Genomic DNA, 22321 nt, shown 5'->3' with positions numbered 1-22321 from the left:
CGCAGGTTATCCATCGTCCGGTGCAAATATCTACCTTCACTCTGTCTGGGATCATCCTTTATATAGACGGGAGACTCAACAACACCACTTTTACTCAACGCGGATCCAGATTGTTCTCGTTTTCCTCTTTGTGTTTTTTTTTCACCGCCCTGATCAGGCTTAACCACCCTGTGTTTTTGTAAAGCCAATTGTTAGTGCGCATCATCGCGGGAGCCAAAAGGAGCTTTGCCACTGTTCAATAGGAGACTGGTGAGTGAAGCCACTTAATGCTCATGCCTCTGACTTATATTTGAATGATCAGATATGTTTTAGTTTGTTGTGTTGTTTTTTGATCGACTACAGTATAACTTTCTTACTCATGAACATACAGGTAGTGCAGTAGATATTGTTAACTGGGTTGATTGATTTTAAGTTGACTGTATGTCCACTAATTATGAAGTTATTGTTATGATGTATAACAATTAAATTACAGTGATATCAAGCAGTAGAGCTAGTCAGTGTTCTTAAAAGTTATTAGTTTAGTTGCAGGATGCTTAATGTTAAGTTTTCTTTGTATCTGCCCACCTACAAGCCTCCTCATTCTGGTCTGACAGCATTAATGTAAAATGTCTGTTTTCTGCTCTTCTTTATTTTATTCATGATGTTGTTACCCTTTAGTTAAATGAATAGGTAATGGGGTAGCACACTTTAAACCAAGCTGCTCATTTAAAAAAAAGAAAAAGATATGGCTTATTAAAGAACCATGGTGTTACATAATACAGTAAGTGAAATACATCTGACTTCTTTCAGTTTGTTTGAAACTTCACATATATAAGTGTGGACTGTTCAATGGGCGTGGTTTTGCATTAATGGGAATGTCCCATTCAGATATTCCATGAAAGACACAAAGTCAGGAAAAAGTCACTTGGATCCAGGTTTTGGTTATGAGGTCACCTTTTATAATTCTTCTGTCCTTGTGTTTTCTCTCTCTCTCTCAGCGGGCTGCTGGAGCGTCATGCCAGCTGAGAAGAGCGGGCCCGTTATAAACGGTAAACCAGAAGATGGCAAAGACCCGGAAGGGTCCAGCTCAAGTATAGAGAAGGGGCCGTACAATGAGAGGGGCCAGTGGAACAACAAGATCGAGTTTTTCCTGTCTGTGGCTGGAGAGATCATCGGGCTGGGCAACGTCTGGAGGTTTCCTTACCTCTGCTACAAGAATGGAGGAGGTAATGAAGTTTGCTTTGTCGGTTCTAAAAGGATCAACATACACTAAGTAATACAGGTGCTAGGAGAGGTTGTTGTATTATACCATTAGTAGATCTCACTTGAAGGAGGACATCAGACAGAGAGGAATGGAATGGCACATTTATAGAGAAACAAAAACCAGCAATATCACCTCTGATTAAATACATAGGTAGGACAGAATTTGGTCAGTAAAATGTAAAAGACACATTACTGAGTGAAAGAGGGCAAAGGTGTTTTAAAATATGAGGGTCTTTATTATTTCATCCATTATGCAATAATAACAGAGGTAGGTTTGCTCATTAGGTACCATTAGAAAGCACAGTATGCATCCATTCTTCATCCGAAAAAGGTCATTTTACATTAGAGTGGTATCATAGTCAGTGCTTTCATCTGAATTTTGAGAATCATTGCTTTCATAATCGATAAATGTTTCTTTTTTGGGGTTGAAGATTGTTTTGAACTATTATAATGTCATACACCTTATTCATGGTATCCATTCTCTGCATTTGCCTTTGTGTTCATAAAGGTGCGTTCTTCGTCCCATATGTCATCTTCTTTGTGTGCTGCGGTATACCCGTGTTTTTCCTGGAAACTGCCATGGGTCAGTTCACCACTGAGGGAGGCATCACCTGCTGGAGGAAAATCTGCCCGCTGTTTGAGGGTGAGAAAATATATCTGTTATTGGTGTGTGCTCAGGATTTAAATAATTGATCAAATTACAATACAAAGACAAAGTATTTGGGGCTTAAGAACTCAATTATTGCTCATTCACTATAAACACTGCTTTAAAAAATGTATTTCCTCATGATGATCATCTGTACCTGTACAAACTCCTACAGGTTGTTCTACTGTCAGTCACTGCAGCTGTGAATCCTTGCATGTTAGAGTTATTGAAAATCGCTACAGTTTTGAATATCTGTAATCTGTATGTCTTTGCGTTTTCAGGTATTGGCTATGCAACGCAGGTGATTCAAGCTTATCTAAACGTGTACTATGTAGTGATCCTTGCCTGGGCCATATTCTACCTCTTCAACTGCTTCACCACCGAGCTGCCGTGGGCGTCCTGTGGTCACTACTGGAACACAGGTAGGAGGAGGGAACATCAGATATAAGACAACATTATCCATAACATTGTGCATCTTTTTTATTTCAAGAGTAAAACAGATAATGCGTCCTAGGATTTAATTTGCAATGCCATATCTGCATCATTACCTGCTATTCGCTCTCAAATATAATAACACGCCATTTTGTATCAACAGAGAACTGTGTCGACAGCTATGGAGAAAATGCCACCAACATTACAAACCCCAACACAACCTTTCCAGTCATTGAGTTCTGGGAGTGAGTACAACTTTTGATTACATGTTCATTAGTTTTCATCTGGGTGCAAAGTGCCAATGCAAAGCATGCTGATGGCTTTCATCTCTGAAGGTTTGCAGTATCAATCACAGTTTGTATAAAAACAACACAAGGAGATGCTTTGTCAGTTCAGGCACGTGTCAAGTCCTCTTTTAATGTCATTATCTACTCAAATGTTGAAATCTGAGTCAAACCCCCCAACTTTCTCCAAATAATTAGTCAGCCCTTTTTTATATATTTGTGTGTCAACAGGCTCTGGTAGGCCAGCTGTCTCCAAGCTAGAGCCATGTGTGTGGCCTTGTCAGTGTGTAATGCTGACCACACTTCCTGTCTCGCTGCCAGTGGCTGTGTTTACATTTCCTTTTAAAAGAAAATCTATAATTTATATATTGCTGTCAAGTAGCTAAATTAAAATTGTAATCCGTGTTTTCGTGTCAAAATCCAAATGATTTACATGATTTGTGTATTGGTAATGAAAACACTAGATTCAAGCCAGCAACATGAACCTTACTCCAGAGAAAAGACACAGCCAAAAGACAACCACCATGTTGTTGGCACGAATAGCTGGCTCTTTGCCATGAAGGACTGTTATGTGTTGTACTGTAAGTACAGCATAAACAAACTTTCATATCAGAGCAGGATGTTACACTCGTCTTATATTAATATGTAGGAGCTTGAAAATCATTTAAAAAAACAGATCAATTAGATCCCTGAAAAATAGTTTGATAGATTGATAAACACATGTTTGTATGATTTATTTCTGTACTGATGTGCAATAGTATAAAAAGTGTGTCACTGCTGTAGCGATTTGTCAGACTGAACTGACCAAGACTTTAATGCAGACTTCCAAATCGAGGAAACATTTTTATTTTTTTTGACCTGGCCTGTGGCCGGCCACCAAGAACATGTCACGATGATCAATGGCCGGTCAGGAGCTCCGGGGGTGAACTCGGTGGCAAAGATTTGGCAGCACCATGTAGTTCTGTAGCTGTTCTCATCCTCTATCAATGCTGTTGCCTAGCTTTGCTTCAAAAGACAGGAAACTCTCTGATGAATAACCCCCGCCGACAAGCTTTGATGTCATAATCGCTGATAATGTGCCCTGTAATGTGCACCTGCACGGCACACCTGTAGGTGTATCACAGGGAAGAACTTTTTTGAATCGACCGATACTATGAGTCATACACTAAAAGCTATTGGACTCTTTTGTCTTGAAATCAACAATTACTAAATACAAATATTTGTTTCCAATTTAGTTTTTTAATCCGCAGTGCGGATCATATTTTTCTAAATCGTATCACATTGTGGTTGCTTCCTCAATCGCCAGGCTGAATTACATTACCCTTTGTATAGAGCTAATTCAAGTTAACGTTTATTCTTTATCATCCTTCCTCTGTGTTGTCTAACACAGTTTGCACTTAACACATTAAGAATGATATTAGAAAGTCTGCAGAGGCTCTACGTGTTATGTTTACAAAGGCTTCTTCTTATGTCACACGTGCGTATGAACTAAATCAAATGGTAAGTCATCTGTGTTTTCTGTGCCAAATCAGGCGCAGAGTTCTGAAAATATCAGATGGTATTGAGCACATGGGGGGAATGCGCTGGGAGCTGGCCATGTGTCTGGCCCTGGCCTGGTTCATCTGCTACTTCTGCATCTGGAAGGGACCCAAGTCAACTGGCAAGGTGAGACAATGCGTAATGCACGTTTACCATGTGTGTGTTAGTGTATGTGCGGTTTGAACCCCGCAAATAGACAAAGTAGTAGCATTAGTATTACATGGTGTTATTTTGTTAACACTGCATCCAACTCATGATGGAGGGATTACTATGTGTCTGCATGCTACTATGCAGTTACTGACCATTTTCATTCAGCAGTTTTAATGTTCGTCTTGCACACTAAAACAGCCACAATCTATAGCTCTTTCCCTCAAAACAACACTCTCACAGAGCCAAATGCATTCCCTCTGCAAATAGAGGACAACAGGGGTGTCAGCATCACCCTCTTCTACCTTTCCTCCCATCCCTCTATCCATGTTAATGTCCTCCTTGAGTCCCTGCTAGCAGCCTTGAGGTGGACGTGGGGACTCTGCACCCTTTAGAAACTCCTCTCAGAGTCAATGAGCCAGAATGAGTGAAGAGATAGTTTGGAGTAAAAAAAGAGAGGGAATAAATAGAGTAAAGTAAAAAAGAGGAGAGGTGTGTGAGGAAAATGGCTTCACATTGTACATGACGGGGGGGGGGGGGGGAAACATTGAGGTGGCAATGCCTATATCTCCCTGAGTGTCTTTGTCTGGCTCTAAAGTAAGAGGGGAGAAGGCTTCTTCGGCTGGGCTTTAGCAGCCGGTCCAAGATTGATTCCTATATTCACTGGAGGAGAGGAGAGCGTTCATGAGGAGCATGCAGAGTACACCCTCAGCCTCTGCCTCTTCTGCCTCTCTCTCTCACTCTCTCCTGCTATGAGAAATAAAACTACAGCTCGCCCGTTGTAAGAGAGAGGTGCTTTCTTCTCAACAGACCCTACAGCCCATTCAGTTCCGACTCTGCTAAGCTGTTTGCTTTTGTTGGTTGTGTTTGCCAGCCATTCTCACATTTAAGCCGTCCTGTTAGATTTACGGCGAGGCAGGGGCAAGTTTGACCAGTACATTTGTGGTGGCTTAAATGTTTACCCATGGTGAGCTGGATGGAGCATGTGGAACATCAAAAGTTCATGGAGCGATTGAATATTGTCCTTTTCATCTCCAGAGAGATCGAGAGAGAGAGGGCGTGAAGGTTTAGGATGTGTGATCGTTTTATTTGACAAATTAAAGGAGGGGTTTGCCCGGCAGGAGACAACTTTTCCCACACTCTCCCCTGTAGGCTACTATAGGATTACCAGAGTGAGAGAGAGCACAGTCTCACTATGTCTTCAGTCTTTACTGATCAAAACTACTGTAGGATTTTTTTGGATATTTTATTTGAGGTTTTAAGATGAAGAATGTTTAGTATAATCAAAGCAGAATGTCGCCGTGTTATGATATATTGAGGGTAAAATTAAATGTAACTTCTCTGCAGTTCGAGTAAGGAATAACCTGCATGAAATGCTTCAAAACCTGCAACAATATGTTTGTTTCCCACTTAAAAAACGAGTTTCCATTCACAAAACTTCTGTTTGCAGTTGTACTGTGATGTGACCAGGGATGTACGTGCAATTGAAGTGAGCATGTAAGTGAGCGTTGAGGCCCGTATTTGTGAATGGTCCACTTCTTTGCCTGTAGTATATGCACACCCATTTCACTGTTGTGAGTGAAGTGTGTGTGTGTGTGTGTGTGTGTGTGTGTGTGTGTGTGTGTGTGTGTGTGTGTGTGTGTGTGTGTGTGTGTGTGTGTGTGTGTGCGTGCGTGCGTGCGTGCGTGCGTGCGTGCGTGCGTGCGTGCGTGCGTGCGTGCGTGCGTGCGTGCGTGTGTGTGTCTGAGAGAGTGTGTTTGTGTGTGTACACTCGTGCACTTCTGTGCGTGCTTCAAAGAACAGCACATTTTCCCACACTGCCAGCATCACTCCTCTGGGCTTCTCCTGTTTAAGAGACGGGGCCAGAGGAGCCTTCTTTTCTTTTCAGTCTCCTGGCCTGGCTCTGTTCTGTCCTGTTCTGCCCTCAATTGGACTTTGACTGGATGCCAGCGAGCCAGGGGATGTATGTTGCCCGCCTCTGCCTTCCAAGAGACCAGGGTCTTTGTTCAAGGGGTTTCTAAAAGTCTTGAGATGTCGGGCACAATTCTGCAAAACCTGAATAGTTAAATAAAAAATAAGTGTTGGTTTGATGGTTAGCAAGTTCTAGCTACTGTACTGGGCTGAATTAACTGTATTATAGTTGACTCTAGTGCTGTGCATGACACCTTAATAGATGTACTGTATACTTACAAAACATGAGATGCAAAAACGAATACTAATGTACTCCTTGTTCTAAGTTCTTCTCACATATCTCTCCACTCATGTTTCTTATCCAGTCTAGATGTGTACATTCCTTCAATGCCCTCTCACCCTACTGTCTGAGAGGTTATCTTGTTATCATTGAGCTGTCCTGTAGTTGTGGCACTTGTTTTCTTTATTGAATGGACGAGGAGGTGGACATGTTGGTTATAGAAAAACATTTTTCAGCTGTGACCATCATACGCAGGTTTTTTTTGCTCTGCACAACTTCTGGCAGTGACTCAGTGTCAACTGTGATCTGTCCATTGATAAATATTTCAAATCTGTGCATGTTTATACCTGCAGGTTGTGTATGTGACAGCTACCTTTCCTTACGCCATGCTGTTGGTCCTGCTGGTCAGAGGAGTGACGCTGCCAGGAGCGTGGACGGGGATCAAGTTCTACCTCTACCCGGACATGTCCCGTCTCTCTGACCCTCAGGTAGGCCTGGACCCTCTGTATCTCTCTCAATGTACTGGTAAACGGGTCAAACATATCTGCTTCCTTCCATCTATTAAAAAAACGATACCCATTGGCTAGCTGTATAAATCAAAAATATACTGGTGTATAACACTTTTTAGCTGCAGGTGGCGCATTTGTCAAAGTTGAATAGTCGGATAATACTGCTCTTGTCTGTAGATGTAAGACATCATATTTACAGATAAGACTCTGCAGAGTGGCTGCTTTTACTTTCCCTTTTGCTGCTCTTTCTGAACTACACAAAAAAAAACACATCCGGTTGTTGATGTTTTTTAATGCTGCACATCAAGTAAGCACCTAACCTTATATAAGACACGCTAAATACTGTACATAATACACACATCTTTGAAACATGACCTATACATCTACTCCCTTCTATGTTGTTATTGTTTCCTCTGTTTATCATTTAAAGCAGCAATAATGTTAATTTGATTGGTTGACTGAGTCCAATTGCACTTTGTTTAAGCTATGACTGTTTTATCTTTGAAAGAACAAACTATATTTATACATATATAAACGTTTTAAACTTTTGCCGTAATTTCTACTACCCAGTGGCAGTTATACAACTCTGGCTTAGTAATATGGAGCCAAGATTATTATAGCAGAGCTGACACTTCATGCCTGTGATGAGATGATCAAAGGTCAAGAAAATTGTGAGCTTTCAGAGGATGGAGAAGAGCAAAAGTTCAGAATTTGAGGCTAATGGAGGTGATGCATTGATGTATTACACACACACACACACACACACACACACACACACACACACACACACACACACACACACACACACACACACACACACACACACACACACACACACACACACACACACACACACACACACACACACACACACACACACACACACACACACACTGATCTGACTCCTTGACCTTGCCTGGAAAAAGCAGACAGCTTGGGTCGCTAGGCAACAGAGCTCAAGGCAATGTCAGTGGAGGGGGTGTCATGACAACATGAATGAAGAAAGATGAAGAGTTTCAGTGAAAAATAGAGAACAGATCAGAACACAGGAATACTAGTTCCATGGTCAGTGTTCGATTGAGATTGTTTATTGTAGTAGATATATGGATAAATAGATACATTTGCATATTTTTTACTGGGGAAATCAAATATTAACACTAAACTATTGAAAAAAACAATATGGAACAATTTTAAGTTCTTCGCATTGGAAAACTTTCTGACATGACTTTGGTATTGACCATTCATTTAATATTTTCCCCCAACGGAGATTGTCCAATCACAGCTTGATGACTGTAACTTGGCAAACCTGCAAGCTTGTTATTGATGTATGCATGGGACCCCAACACGACCAACATTGGGCATTTTACACTTTTTACAGTTTTACTATTTTTTAAAACTTAAAGACAAAATTGTCACAAAAGGATTATCTTATTTAGATGCAATTGTTGGCATGCCTGTGCAGCTAAGTAGCTTTCTTCCTGAAGCAGCTATCTATCATTCGGTTCCTTCTTCCTGCTCCTTTTCGGTCAATGGTGTATTTACAGAGACATGTTTTGTTAACAATGATTATACATTAAGTCGTGCATACCATGAACGGAACAAATAAAAATGAAATGAAAAAAAAAAATGAAAGGTTCAAGAATGGATCACATCACTAAGTTTACCAATGAGATAGCTTTAGCCTCACACTTACTAGGTAAATATCATGTATAAAGCCTTCAGTGCAAACTAAAGAATCAGCTAGAAACATAATCGGCTTGAGACAGCTTACCAACTAGCTAGCTATGTTAGCTCAGCTGATAAACAGCTGATAAACTCTTCTGCTGACATTTCAGCAGGCAAAAGTAATGGTTGCAAGCTACAGAATGAGAACAAAATCAGTTTTGATCTGCCACTTATCATTGTAAGATGCAATGGATGTGATGACAAGGAACATTACAGCCCTGGAAACAATTGAGTCAGTGTGTAGTTGTTCTGTCAAGTAAGACCATTCTTTATTTTTCGTTTGTACAAAGCAGCTCCTTGTGGTAGGAAACTGTGTTGAGAACATTTTGGCTTGACTTGGACTAAATGATACATTATTAAAAGACTACAAAAGAAACTCTTGATAAACTGCCAGTTCACATTTATATCATTGCATTTCAATTCACAAAAGTAAGCCTCAGTGATGATGGCAGAATGTAATTATTTTTCCCAGTTGTTGTCCAGTGAGATAACTGTTGCATCTGTAAAAGTAGTAGAACTAGAAAAAGAGAAGCAGGGATACAGATAGATGGTGAACAAGTGAGACACAACAGAAACAAAAGACTCAAGCAGGCACAGAGAGACTGAAGGATGGTGATAAAGAAGCGCTGCTGTTTGGCAGAGGAAGACATTACTTCTGACACCAATGTTAAATTAGCTTCCTCAGGGACAATCAAGGCTCTGTTCTGTTCTCCAGGCTGTGAGGAGTGTGTGTGGCTGCGTGTCACCCGCTCTTTCTACACCCCTAAACTCCATCTTGCCTCCCCTACTCTTTTCTTTATATTACCTTTCTCCCCCTCTTGCTCACACGCCAGCATGCACTTTGCATCACTTCCCTCCTATCCTTCTTTGTTTTCTTTCCATGCCCTGTACATGAAAATATATTGCTTTTAGTGTCTTTTCCCCAGCCTCTCACTAGTCAAACAAACCTTGTAATTCCTTGCTTATTTCCAGAATCAAAATGGTCTTCCCTTCGTATTCAAAAATAGCAAGGCCAAGGATATTGTTGTGTTGGTACCCTCCTTCCTCAAAAAAGACTAACAACCAGACATAAGCAAGACAGTTATATAATACGCCTTCTTGGTAGACTTGTTAAAGACTCACATGTTCAGCTTAATACCTGCCCAGCACCAAGTTAAAGCGTTTTACCAACATTATTTGGAAAAAACATTAGACAAGAATGCTACATGACAGCAGCAACATGCACATTTGTAAAATTACAATTAAGACAGCCTTTATCCTCTGTCATATTTTATCCTGTCTCTAATCGTATAATGTGTAGCTAGCTGTGTGTTTAGCATTTGGTTACATCACATTATCTACTGCATGCAGAAAGATGCGTATGCAGAGTTTTCAAGTTCATCTGCTAAAGGAGGACAGTGTTTCTGTCTTTACTTTGAAACTAAGTTTGACACATATACTGTAGTTACGAGCATTATGTACTTTTTTAAGTAAAGAAGGACAAGAAAACATTTGACTGTTTAGCTGAACCTAAAGAACATCCCTTGTTTACTCAATGTCGAAGGCCTGCAACATCCGTACATTGCGATATAACTTGATGAATATTCGGTACATTTAAAATTACATTTATGAGGAAAATCTGGCTTATTCATTTCAGCCAAATATGCTGTTGCTCTTCATATATAAATATCTAACCTTTGAATACAAAGAGTGGGACTTGAGGAGCACCGAGAGCAGGACATTTACATTACAAGACCGCTATCTTATGGTCAATGTCATCGAGCTTTCACACAGTAGGAACGTTTCCTGGAGCCACAGTCTCAACATTACCAAACACAAGCTGGCCAAATTAGGCACAACATCAACAAGTGATTCTCTCTGAGCCTGGGCCTTTAACGTTTCCCTGTGCTGTGCGGCCATCAGCCGAGGGTGAACTAAAGGGAACATTAATGAACATTAGGAGAGAAAGGCCTGTTCTTCCACAGGAACAGTCCTGTGTTTGTGAGGTCACAGAAGTTACCGTGGTTACTCCCAGGAGGGAACGAAGACCGTGCGTTTGTTAATTGTTTCTCGGTAGGGAAATGAGATTAGTTGCTGAATGGTGATGTGAGAGAGTTTTCAAAGAGCCATGCTGCATTAGGTTTGAATTCGCTAGCACACCAGGCTATCCAGCGGGTTTAAGGGTCCTGTGCTAAACTACAAACTAGTTTTATAATGCACATTTTACTGCTTCACTGCCTCAGTGAAGAACCTTACATGTGTAAATCCACATGCTGCCCATGAATCAAAATACTGTGAATCATGTCCACATTATAATAATTGGCTAAATAGAAGGTAATTAAGCTTTTCAATTATACTTCATATTGAATTGCTTGTATTAATACAGGAAATATCCAGAAGCTTTCCCTTCAATATAGTACATGGTGGAACAAGCCAGTACCCTAAAGAGGATTAAACAGATTGAGAGATTGAGAATAGCGATCTTTAATGATCGCTGCTGCATAGAAATATACTCACAGACATTTCATCTTTGCAGCTAATTATTGACCAACAAGTCTTCATACAGTAAACGTCAAAATAGGTTGTTTGTCAGTGTCATAGTCACATGTTGTTTTGTGAGTTACATCATGTAGCAAGCTCCTTCCCCATTCAGTACCTGGAGAGGACACTGATTCTTTAAATAACCCCACACAACATCCGAATGTGTTGGCCAGCCCAAAAATAATTAATAAAGTATGTGTAACTTCCAACAGTTTTGTTGTTGAGATTTTACAATTCAACAGTTTTTCTTTTTCTGTAGCTTTTAATAGATTCAAGTATTTGACAAATTATCACCATACTTACATATATTTGAATGACTCAGTCTATGCTACACAAATTAGCATAGGTTAAGTGAGAAGTTCAAGTTCCACAAAAATATTCTGAATACAGTACGTAGGTTTGTTTATCATAACATAACCTGTTAAACTTCTAGACACAAAGCAACACAGTTGCAAATGTTGAATTTCAACCTACAAGCTACAAATACCAATCCAAAATGTACAAACAATGACAACCAATGCCAATGCTAATATGTTAAAGTTATATAGACATTGATACATTTGTAAGACTCTTCACCATTTACATTTAGCGTGTTAGCACCAGTTTACAGTTTTTAAATGTTATTTGTCAATTTGTAAAGGTTTATGCCACAAGAAACAGTTTCATTGAACATACTCTCACAACACCTTCTGTTAAAGGTGGGGTAGGTAAGTTTGAGAAACCAGCTCGAGATACACTTTTGTTATATTCCATGGAATGCTCTTAACATCCCGATAGCAATGAATATCTTCAGTGCTTTGACAAAAAATCCATAAAAAAATGTCATCTGTGGAAGCCGTAATACTGTAAAAAGCACGACCAATCATTTTAGCCGGCCCGGCTAAAATAACTGGATGGCCTACCTGCCTGTCAGCCTTCCATCGGGGCACAAACTTATCTCGTGCCCTCATTGGTCATGTGCGCGTTCGTGTGTGTTGGAGGAGGGGCTCTGTAAGGAAGTGGCAGATTTTTTCCGGCTGTGTATTTTCAAATTCTAGCGATCTCGAGCTGGTTTCTCCAAAATTACCTACCCTACCTTTAAGTATTTTGAAGGTACAAAAGTGAATGTTTAATTTAAATTATACTATGCTCATCTCTCACCAAAACAGAATAGGGAAATATGGATTTTTGGGGCAATGGCAAAATATCAGATGCCTTTAACAGTTTCTAGAACTTTGATTAGCATATTACTTAAATATATCTTTAAAGAATAACGTTGGCTGTTGGAAAAACAGGCTTCCTGATGGCTGTTTTCACTCGTCACCAATCTGATTATTTACTGTATATCTATGCCACTTTCCCTTCAGGTATGGGTAGATGCTGGAACCCAAATCTTCTTCTCCTATGCCATCTGCTTGGGTTGTCTCACTGCTCTGGGAAGTTACAATTCCTACAACAATAACTGCTACAAGTAAGATACAATATGAATACTACACTCGTATATTGATGAATGATAATGACAGAAAGTAAAAAATGTTGTCTTTCGTATCTCTGAATAGATTTTTACTTGCCAACATAAAGCCCAGCTGGTAGAAGGTGATTGATACGGTGGATGGTCACATAATTTAATGTTCTCGTTCATCACACAACATGTGTGTATCTGAGGAGAAATGCCTGTGTCGTCTGTAGTGTACGGTCTGGTAACGGCTCCTACAGTGAGTGTGATCTTCTCTTTCTGTCTGTCTTGCTCCTCAGGGACTGCCTCATGCTGTGTTGTTTAAACAGCGGCACCAGTTTCGTAGCAGGTTTTGCTATCTTCTCCGTGCTGGGCTTTATGGCCTACGAACAAGGTGTTCCCATCGAAGCTGTGGCAGAGTCTGGTGAGAGAATAACAATCATGTTTATTAAAATGCAGATCTGCAATGAAGCCGTATACTACATCTGACGCTCACTGTTGAGTAGAGAAGGCCTGTCTGAGTCTTTGTGCTGAAATGGATAAACGTATTCATTCATATAACTCCACACTCTTCACCTAGGCTCTTAGACCACCACATTATGATTTATTCAAGTCAGTATGAATGATTTAGTGAATGTGATAGAGCGAGAGATTTGAAATGTTTGTCTCAGGGCAGGGTGAGGACAAAGTTTGATGTTTTAATAATGATTTTTCTTCAAGATTGTTTCTCCAAATGTAGGTTTTGAATTAAGCACTGCATGTCTCCTGTTATTTTGAACCAATCAATCTTAGTTTACAACTCTATCCGATATCATTCATGTCCTCGAAGACAGGATGCTCTCTGCTTCTATTGCTTCCCTGTACTTCCAGTATGTTTATGTGTTTTTTTTACGAGTAAAACTGATTGATAAATATCAAAAGCTTATTAACCAACACTTTGCCTAGTGAAATTGTACAGGCTGCTGCATTGTTTCCTGTTGATAAATTCATTTATAGTGATAATGATACAAATAATACTACTATAAATTATAATATAAAGCAAAAATCTAGCCCAAATAATTAAAGACATCCCCCATTAAGCACAAAAGGAAGAACTTAAACATCTGGAGAAAGAAGGAAGAAACATTAGAAAAGTCCATAGAAAAGCAGATGTATATATTAAACACATATACATATATAATAGTAACCATAACATGTCAGAGCTTCAAGCCTCTGCTTTTGTGAAAATGATTTCAAACTGTAGGCACTGTCAAATAGATGGCTATATCTCCTACAATCCTCAGAGTTCACATACTGAAAGAAATGTGGGAGAAGCTTAAAAGAAAAGGAAATGTTTGTTCCATGCTATGGTCATTTATTTTTGGCCTCATCTTGTCTTGAATTGTTTGAAAAACTCTCTCTTGCTTTGAGGAGACTCCTGTATGTTCTTTTTTTGGGGGGATGCAGGTCCTGGTCTTGCATTCATTGCATACCCCAAGGCTGTTACTATGATGCCTCTGTCTCCGCTTTGGGCCATCCTCTTCTTCCTGATGCTCATCTTCCTCGGTCTGGACAGTCAGGTGAGAATTATGGAGAAAGTTCACTCACATAATAAATGTAAAGGTTTATAAAGATGTGAAAGTAAAGATACATAAAGGAATAGGGGGAAGATAAAATGAATCCGTTTTTTACTATGATTATGTATGGACATTGACCTACACTTTGAAATACGTTCAGTTGGTTTGAATTAAGTTAACCCTAAATAATGCTTTGAGTCATTGGAACATCAATGCTTACAATACTGATGAAAGACTTTTTGTGTGTATATATGATATGAGCTAATAACTATGATTTGAATGTGTAGCCACTGCAGAATAACTGTTGTATTAAATGTGTGATAGTTTTGTCTAGTCATCTATCTTATAACTAATCCATGCTGTTTCCATTGAGACAATAATGTTATACCCTTTTTTTTGTTGCAGTTCGTGTGTGTGGAGAGTTTAGTGACAGCTGTGGTGGACATGTACCCAGATACCTTCAGGAGAGGCTATCGCAGAGAGTATCTGATCCTGGGCATGTCTATAGTCTCCTTCCTCGTAGGACTCATCATGTGTATGGAGGTAAGGCTCTGCAAACAAATATGAAAATCTACCTACAGTAATATAAATATAAAATGGACTGTCAAAGTTCTTTTTATCAGGTTTCAGAGTTTTGTATATGTAGTCGTCGTCATCATCATCATCAGCATCATCATCATCAGCATCATCATCATCATCATCATCATCATCATCATCATCATCATCATCATCATCATCATCATCATCATCATCATCATCATCATCATCATCATCATCATCATCATCATCATCACCATCAATGTACAAGTGAGAGAAAAACCCAGTCAGCTACATTATAGATTCATTTTCAACACTCAATATGACGGAAAACCTTTAAGATATTTTAGTCATGTGATCCACCGTCTTCTTGGGTCAGATTTGATAAAATAACCACCAGAAATCTCAAGTTCTCCATGTAGATGCTTTTAGGACCTTTCATCTTTGTCATAATAATGGAAGATAATTTGGTTTCTCACACAAGGTTTTCCATCCACTAAAAGCTTTTCCACATGTCAATATGCACTGCTCTCTGTCCATCCCCACTGTAACCCTGCTGTACTCTAGCGGTCCTTAATGGCTATGAAACAGGGGGGCCGAATATTATTGCAATATTAAAGCAAAGCACTTTCTCCTTTCTCTTTGCCTTTATAGTCTGCTGCATTGTCCAATGACAAACACTGCCAGCACAGTAGACACTTAAATCTTTTCTGTGGCCAACAAACCATCATAAATAAAATGTCCCAAGAGGCCCAAGACTAGTATTTAATCACAGTTCAAAAGGTCCTCTGGGACTGTAGATCAATACATGGCTGAATGGGGGTAAAGACAATCACTGAAACATTATTATGGTACTATTCTGAGCTGTTTTCAAGAAGTGAAAATGCACGTGAGATATTATTTATGATTCTTTAGAGGAAGCTGAAAGAAAATATGTGTTGTCTTGGGGAAAGTTTGGGTAGGTAGAGTGGATGATAAAATCTGAGCACCACCATTGATACTGTATTAAGATAACCAGCTGTTTGTTCCAGTTTCAGGTTGAGATGACAGATATTCCAAACAATTACTCCTTTTAATATCCAAGAATGGTTTCACAATGATAGCCATTAACATCACATATAACACCGTGGCCAATGATAACAAAAACAACGATAATGCTGTTAAGAGGTCTCTATCTCAAATATGCTGAATGGGATAAGAGCAAATAAATGTGTGTATATACTGTGTAACTGATGTATTTTTTATGTGAGTTCACAGAATCTGATGCTCATACAGTGGCTGTGACGGATAACTGACAGCTGTCTTGTCTTATCAGGGCGGAATGTACGTCTTCCAGCTGTTTGACTCGTATGCTGCCAGCGGGATGTGTTTGCTGTTTGTGGCCATATTTGAGTCCATATGTATCGGCTGGGTGTATGGTAAGATCACTTGAAACATAACTAACAAATATTTTTTTTAATAAATTCCTTAACCTTTATTCCTACACTCAACAACAGCCTTGTTTTTTGTCAGCCGAAGCAACTGTCACACATTCGACCACAGAAAAAACAGTTTTATCCACTAACACTGTATCATGCTTTTACCCTCTTTGCTGCAATGATATTTCTTCTCTGCCCTCTGCTGGAGAATGAACTCAAACACATGCATCAGCCACAGAGTGTTATATAACGCTTACAAATCTTAAAACTGAGATATTTTAAATTATATTATGATATAAAAGCAATGTCAAAGGTTGCCATTCTGCGTTTTTATCAAGAAAATATACAATAGTACTGTAGTGCCTTTTTCTATTTAATATCCTCTCTTGCGACAGAATTTTTATTTCTATCATATTATGATATATAACATACAATATAATTATTGTCTAATTTCCTCAGACAAATTGAAAGCAACCCATTCATATCAATTAAGTAAATAGTATTTTACATGTAGCAATGCAACATGTTTGTTTGTCTGGTTCTCTTTCCTCAAATAAACGTACGGACCACGTTGAATCCACATCTGGCCAGCAGCTCTGATTAGATGACCACGTTTCTTCCACACTGTCTAAAGACATCAATCACATCATTATCTGTGATGACATGCAGAATCTCTGAGTGACACTTGTTTGCATTTCAGGTAGTGACAGATTCTACCTCAATATTGAGGACATGATTGGCTACAAACCCGTCTTCTTCATCAAATGGTGTTGGATGATCCTGACCCCAGGCATCTGCGCTGTGAGTCTGACCGCACACACAAAATCAAGCATCAGCAGCAGCATCGACAACACATCATGGAGACAAACTCAGTAGTGAAAAGAACAGATACTGTTTTGTGTGTGTTCAAATGAAGTTTAATCCTCTAGTTGTGTAGGCAGTTAGTCTTAGATTTACGTTTTAAATATTTCTTAATGCAACACTTTTAAGTATACCAGTCTTTACCAAGTTCAGTTGCAGTTTCCTTTAGGAGCGTGTGCCTGTTTGGATCTTCGCTCACAAAATTGCTGCTTGTAGTGTCTCAATAAACTCTCATTGCTATAGGGAGTTTGGTTGTAAAGTTAATTACCCAGCAGCAAATGTAAACCACAGTCATTGAGCAAATGCATGTTCGCCTCAGACACAATTTGTATGACTTACTGTATGACCTTTTTCTCCTTTTTCTATAAAACTAAACCTCATACTTTTTCAATGACATTGTATACAACAAGTACAAATTGAATGTCATTTTTGTCTTGTGCAGGGCATTTTCCTGTTCTTCCTGATTAAGTACAAACCGCTGAAGTACAACAACGTGTACACCTATCCTGACTGGGGCTATGGTATCGGCTGGTTCATGGCCATGTCCTCGATGGTCTGCATCCCTCTGGGAATGATCTGGAAGATCGCGACGACTCCTGGCACCTTTGCTGAGGTATTTATGAAAACTCACCGAAAATTCCAACATTTTCTTTCTGTAAGTAAAGCAGTAATACTCATGCCTTGTTGCATGAAGATATTTATAATGTCATAGTTAAATAAACTGTAAAACCTTTGCATTAGTTTAATTTCCAACTTCATGTTTACATTCTTCACTCTCTCATATTGCCTTTTTTCTTGAAGAACATTGACAATAGTCATGTTTGCCCACGATATGTAGCAATAATTGCAGTTTAGTCAAATAGAAAAACTTTGTTTTGTGTTTTTAACTAATCTACGAGATGATTTCCCAAAACCAAACACAGTGTGGATTACACAGGTTTGCACGTGTGACTGACATCATCAATGAGTGTGCCTTTTATGGAAAATATAAGTAAAATAATGTGAAACCAAGTCTGTTAAAGTGCTTGTGCAAAACATTATATAATATATAATATAATTGTTATACAACTTTATTTACAGTCAGATCTTAAAATCAGAACAGCATTAGTGAGTGTTTTACAAGAGATGAAACCTTTAACGCCTTTAGCATAATAAAGGACATAACTCAAAGTAAGGTATTTCTCCCCTTTGACTTTCTCTGAAGAATTATGTCACCGTTTGGTAAAATCTCCCATCGTCGCCTGAGGAAGGATTCAAAAGCAGATACTGTAGCAGGTTTATGACGAGAGATTATCAGTATCGGCCTCGGGCTTTTGGCAGAGCTGAGGCATGATGAAAAGTACACAAATGATATCAGGGACTTGTTGATCAGGTCTTAATGAAATCCACATGGTGTACAGAGTGTAGGCCCGGGTAGTGCACAGTAGAAATCTACAGACAAAATGGATACATTGATTTGGAAACAATACCTATATTATTTCTTGACAGCTTCATATATTTTTAAATAGTGAAATGGTATGGGTTATTCAGTTAGTTAGCAAGTTATATGGCAAGATTCATTCATTTAATGCCTGGAAGATACATACTTTGTTATTTAATTTAAATAAAGGTCGGTCCATTCATATGTTTTATTTTTTATTTTGGATGGTTATTGTTACTTTTCTTAGTTTTAAGTATGACTAGATGCACAAGCTGTATCTGCCTTTGGCCACTATAGGATATAGCATTGTTGTGGAAGATTAAAAGATTATTCATCTTTCTCTATGCTCTCTGCAGAGAATAAAGAAGTTGACGACTCCCAGCCCCGACCTGAAGATGAGAGGGAAGCTCAACGCCCTCAGCCCTTACGCTGCCAACGATGCAAAACTCAAGGTTGATGCGAAAGTATCCACCATCTCAGAGAAAGAGACGCATTTCTAACCGACCGCATGACCAACCGACCAAGCTGCCTGCCGTCTTCACAATAAGACCAACACATGGAAAGTACAGCAAACAACAACAATATCTACCGGTTCACAAAACAGGAAATGTAACAAATTATTTGGAGTGTTATTTTGTTTTGTAAAAAAAACAAAGGAAAAAAGGAAAGCTTACATGATTTGTAGTCTGTTTCTGTTTTGCACAAACTTTGTTAACACATTTGTTTTTGTTGTTTCAGTTAACACTGTGTGACTCAATCTGCAGTTTCTTTCTTTTCTAACCATTAATATTTTAAAACCAGTCAATACAGTTTGGGCCAACGTGCTGTGTTGTGAAAGACTTACACTGTACATATACTGGCAAGGTGCTGTGCCTCTCTATTAGGTACGAGGTACCCACATGTGATTCTCCAGATGTAGCAGCTTGGGGACCTTTCAGCATAGTGTGTGTGTATTAAGAGGATACTGCACTTTAGGAGGACACGTACCCTGAAGACCCCTGACAGTCATTTTGAGTTTTTAATCTGTTTTTTATCTGAACAGCCATGACCCTGAACGTTGTTTAGGGCTTTAGTAATTCTAATTTACATGCATTCAATACTGTTGCTATGCAACATAGCCACACATTCTGCTTACTGGCTGTAATTGAATAATATTATTAAGGTATTGATCATCACATTAGGATGTATTATGTCCTTGAGGGCTTTGCTGATTTCTATGGCACCGCTCTTTATGAATAAACCTTTCTGCTCTGTAGGGTTTATATTGAAGGGCAAATAACAAGTCAAACCTGTAAAACCATTTGCATTCTTCTTGTTTTGAGGTACAAATCTTCTCATGACTAGAAATGGTGAGTGACTCGCGGGCTGAGTCTAAAAACACACCCTTCTCTCCTCTAGATGCCCTCTTATAAGTCATTGGTATCTGTCATTTCACAGCAATTACGCTGAGCCTAACACAGAGTGACAGACGCTCTTCCACCCCTGCATTTTTATTTCCTGTTCCGCCTGTAAAAGAGAAGATGAACGCCCATCAGATGAGCATTTCAAAACCCATCTGTCTCCTTATCTCCCCCTCTTTTTATTCTTTCCCCTTCTCTGTTTTTTCCCTCTTCCTTCTTTCTCATCTTCATCCTCTGCTTGTCCGCCCATTTCAATGTTTTTCCGCTTCTGTCTTTCTCTTCTTTCGCGTCTCAGCAAAGACCCGGCCCTTGTATGAAACTGTGAAGCTGCTGAATGCTTTGTATTTCTTCTTTGACTTCAGCGATAGTCTTTCAATTGATTAGTCTCTTTGTGACCTTTTTTTAAACCCCACTGAAAAAAATAGATATCTTTTAGTTTTGCTGTCAGAGCCACTGCGGGGGTGAACACACAGTCTGTTCCTGTCATCCATTTAATTGTGGTAAGAGTCAATGAGCTGGTCTCATTGTTCAGATCAATCTCAGTCCATTGCAGTCTCATCCAATGACTTGTCCTACCTGCCTCTCTTTGCTTTGTCTGAGTCTCTCACCTCCCCTTCTCTCTTCCCTGTGTCCTTTGTTTCCTGATGAAAATGCAATCAGAAGAAAGCATCTGAGGGGATGAAACTCAAATGTGTCTCTTTACACATAGTTTTTCAGGAGGAGGCAAAGAAAGCAGGGAAAGAAATAAGGCATTGATGAGCTGAGTAAGTGTGTGATCGAGTGAGTAAAGAGAGAATAGAGGAAGTGTTAGGAGACTGAAGCCCCTCCTGTCTAAGCTGTGACATCCTCTTAAACATGTGATTGGTCCCGCTCGTTTGGTTGCATTATGACATCTTCACCTCCTCACTGATGTTTGTGCAAGTTACTAGTTGTGTGCTTTGGATGTATAGCCTGCTGTTTAACACTGATCATGTTGATGCACATTTGTACATCTCATTCTAAAAATCTGTGGTCTATTTCTTGACATGAATGATGTTTTAAAAGAATTGCTATATTAAAAAGAATATGATCTTTGTTTTGACTTTTGATATGTCGCTCAAATGATCTTGTTATAGAATTATAATGAAAAGTGTTATTGTTCTGAACTATTCTACACACATTTTGGTATTCACAACAGGACATGTGAACTGTCTGCTTACCTATTTTTAAGAATAAACATACAGGAAAAGGGATTGTGAAGGCTGTGGTCTTTTTATTTAGCCTAATCTTTCATTTCAGCATCGCAGTTACCCTTAAAGGGAAAAAGATCACGCTTAGATACTGACATTTCTTTCTTAAAGTCCTTTGAAAGAGTTTCAATGCCTACGTATTATGAGACTTTATAGAAATAACAGTTTAAGATAAGATTGCAGAAGTCCAACACAGCAACGAGATCATTGACAGACACAAACATTAAATAATAGGATGGGGAGTGGAAGAAAATAAGGGGAAAGAAATGTTGTATGCACATTAAATAATACAATTTGGAATACATTAAATGAATTTAAATCTCTTGGAGTTGTCAATTTCCTATATACATTTTATTTGTAAATGTTGTAAATGTAGGTTGACTGTATTTGATCACTGCAAAGGCTACATGAGAAACATTAAAACCCCTACACATCTACAATGAGCCCACATAGGTGTTTTCACTCAGCCTGGTTGGATCTCTTCTCAGGACTGTGTGGGTGTTCAACACTGGGCTTCAACATCTTTCTCACCTTGACTTTGCACCTGTGAAAGCAGGAGCATTTTATTTGTTATTATTACAGAGGGTTTTGTGAGATTACATAATTCCCTGCATAGCTCCACTCTACTTCTCTACTTCACCTGAGTGGAGCAGTAATCAGCCACAGACACAGTAAGGTAAAGCACAGGTTTGAACAATAAAATAAAGGAAGCCTGAATTCAGTTTAGCTGCTTTGAGTTCTGTGTCTAGTGTTGCCTGCCTGGCTCACTGTCACACTGTCACACTGTCACACTGTCACACTGTCACATTGTCATTGTTTACCAGGGAAATGTAAATAAAACCATAGCCACTGTTAATGTTGTGTAAAGAGTGGTCCAAAACGCACAGACATGGTGAGAATTTTTTGTTAGGAATATGTCTGCTTCCTTAAAAATGATCCATATGGATTCTGGTGTCTCAGATTTCTACCTTGTTGCATGTCTTACCCTCCTTTCTCTTTCTTTCTTACTCCTGTATTTCAGCATCTCAATTGTCACCACTATGTTTGTCCTCTATCAGGATTACTGTTTGAACTACAGCCTACAGGAGTATAAGGCATACTCTATAATCAAATAAAAACAAATAAGGAAACTTCTTGTTCGATCCTTTTGGATGTCTTTGAGGGTCCCTTGGCCTCTGGGTGAGTTTCAGTGTGTGTGTTGAGCATGCTTTGTATGTATGTGTGTGTGAG

The 22321-nt window shown here is 39.1% G+C and overlaps 1 protein-coding gene across 2 annotated transcripts; it reads left to right on the top strand.

The window, feature by feature from the left end:
• Positions 1 to 21094, top strand: slc6a11b (solute carrier family 6 member 11b). 2 transcript variants are annotated; one of them, XM_034135014.1, is made up of 15 exons: positions 1 to 249; positions 978 to 1205; positions 1751 to 1885; positions 2170 to 2310; positions 2484 to 2565; positions 4137 to 4269; positions 6835 to 6969; positions 12582 to 12685; positions 12970 to 13094; positions 14117 to 14229; positions 14632 to 14769; positions 16079 to 16181; positions 16882 to 16982; positions 17485 to 17655; positions 18819 to 18968. In XM_034135014.1, exons 2-15 carry the CDS (start codon positions 995 to 997, stop codon positions 18960 to 18962), a joined length of 1836 nt encoding a protein of 611 aa, XP_033990905.1. In that variant the 5' UTR covers positions 1 to 249; positions 978 to 994; the 3' UTR covers positions 18963 to 18968. The 2 variants fall into 2 exon arrangements, with proteins under 2 accessions (XP_033990905.1, XP_033990904.1); XM_034135013.1 differs by lacking the exon at positions 1 to 249 and having other exon boundaries at positions 995 to 1205; positions 18819 to 21094.
• Positions 21095 to 22321: the final 1227 nt, after the last annotated feature.

The sequence above is a fragment of the Trematomus bernacchii genome, unplaced genomic scaffold, assembly GCF_902827165.1.
Source record: "Trematomus bernacchii unplaced genomic scaffold, fTreBer1.1, whole genome shotgun sequence".
In the NCBI taxonomy this organism is placed as follows: Eukaryota; Metazoa; Chordata; class Actinopteri; order Perciformes; family Nototheniidae; genus Trematomus; species Trematomus bernacchii.
This window is presented reverse-complemented; position numbering and strand designations above follow the sequence as displayed.

What these genes read in the sequence shown, in the direction of transcription:
- slc6a11b (XM_034135013.1), top strand. Translation starts at nt 995, where the DNA reads ATGCCAGCTGAGAAGAGCGGGCCCGTTATAAACGGTAAACCAGAAGAT. An exon ending in CCCGTCTCTCTGACCCTCAG is followed by an intron (nt 6,970 to 12,581) that starts GTAGGCCTGGAC and finishes CTTTCCCTTCAG; the next exon opens with GTATGGGTAGATGCTGGAAC. An exon ending in TACAACAATAACTGCTACAA is followed by an intron (nt 12,686 to 12,969) that starts GTAAGATACAAT and finishes CTTGCTCCTCAG; the next exon opens with GGACTGCCTCATGCTGTGTT.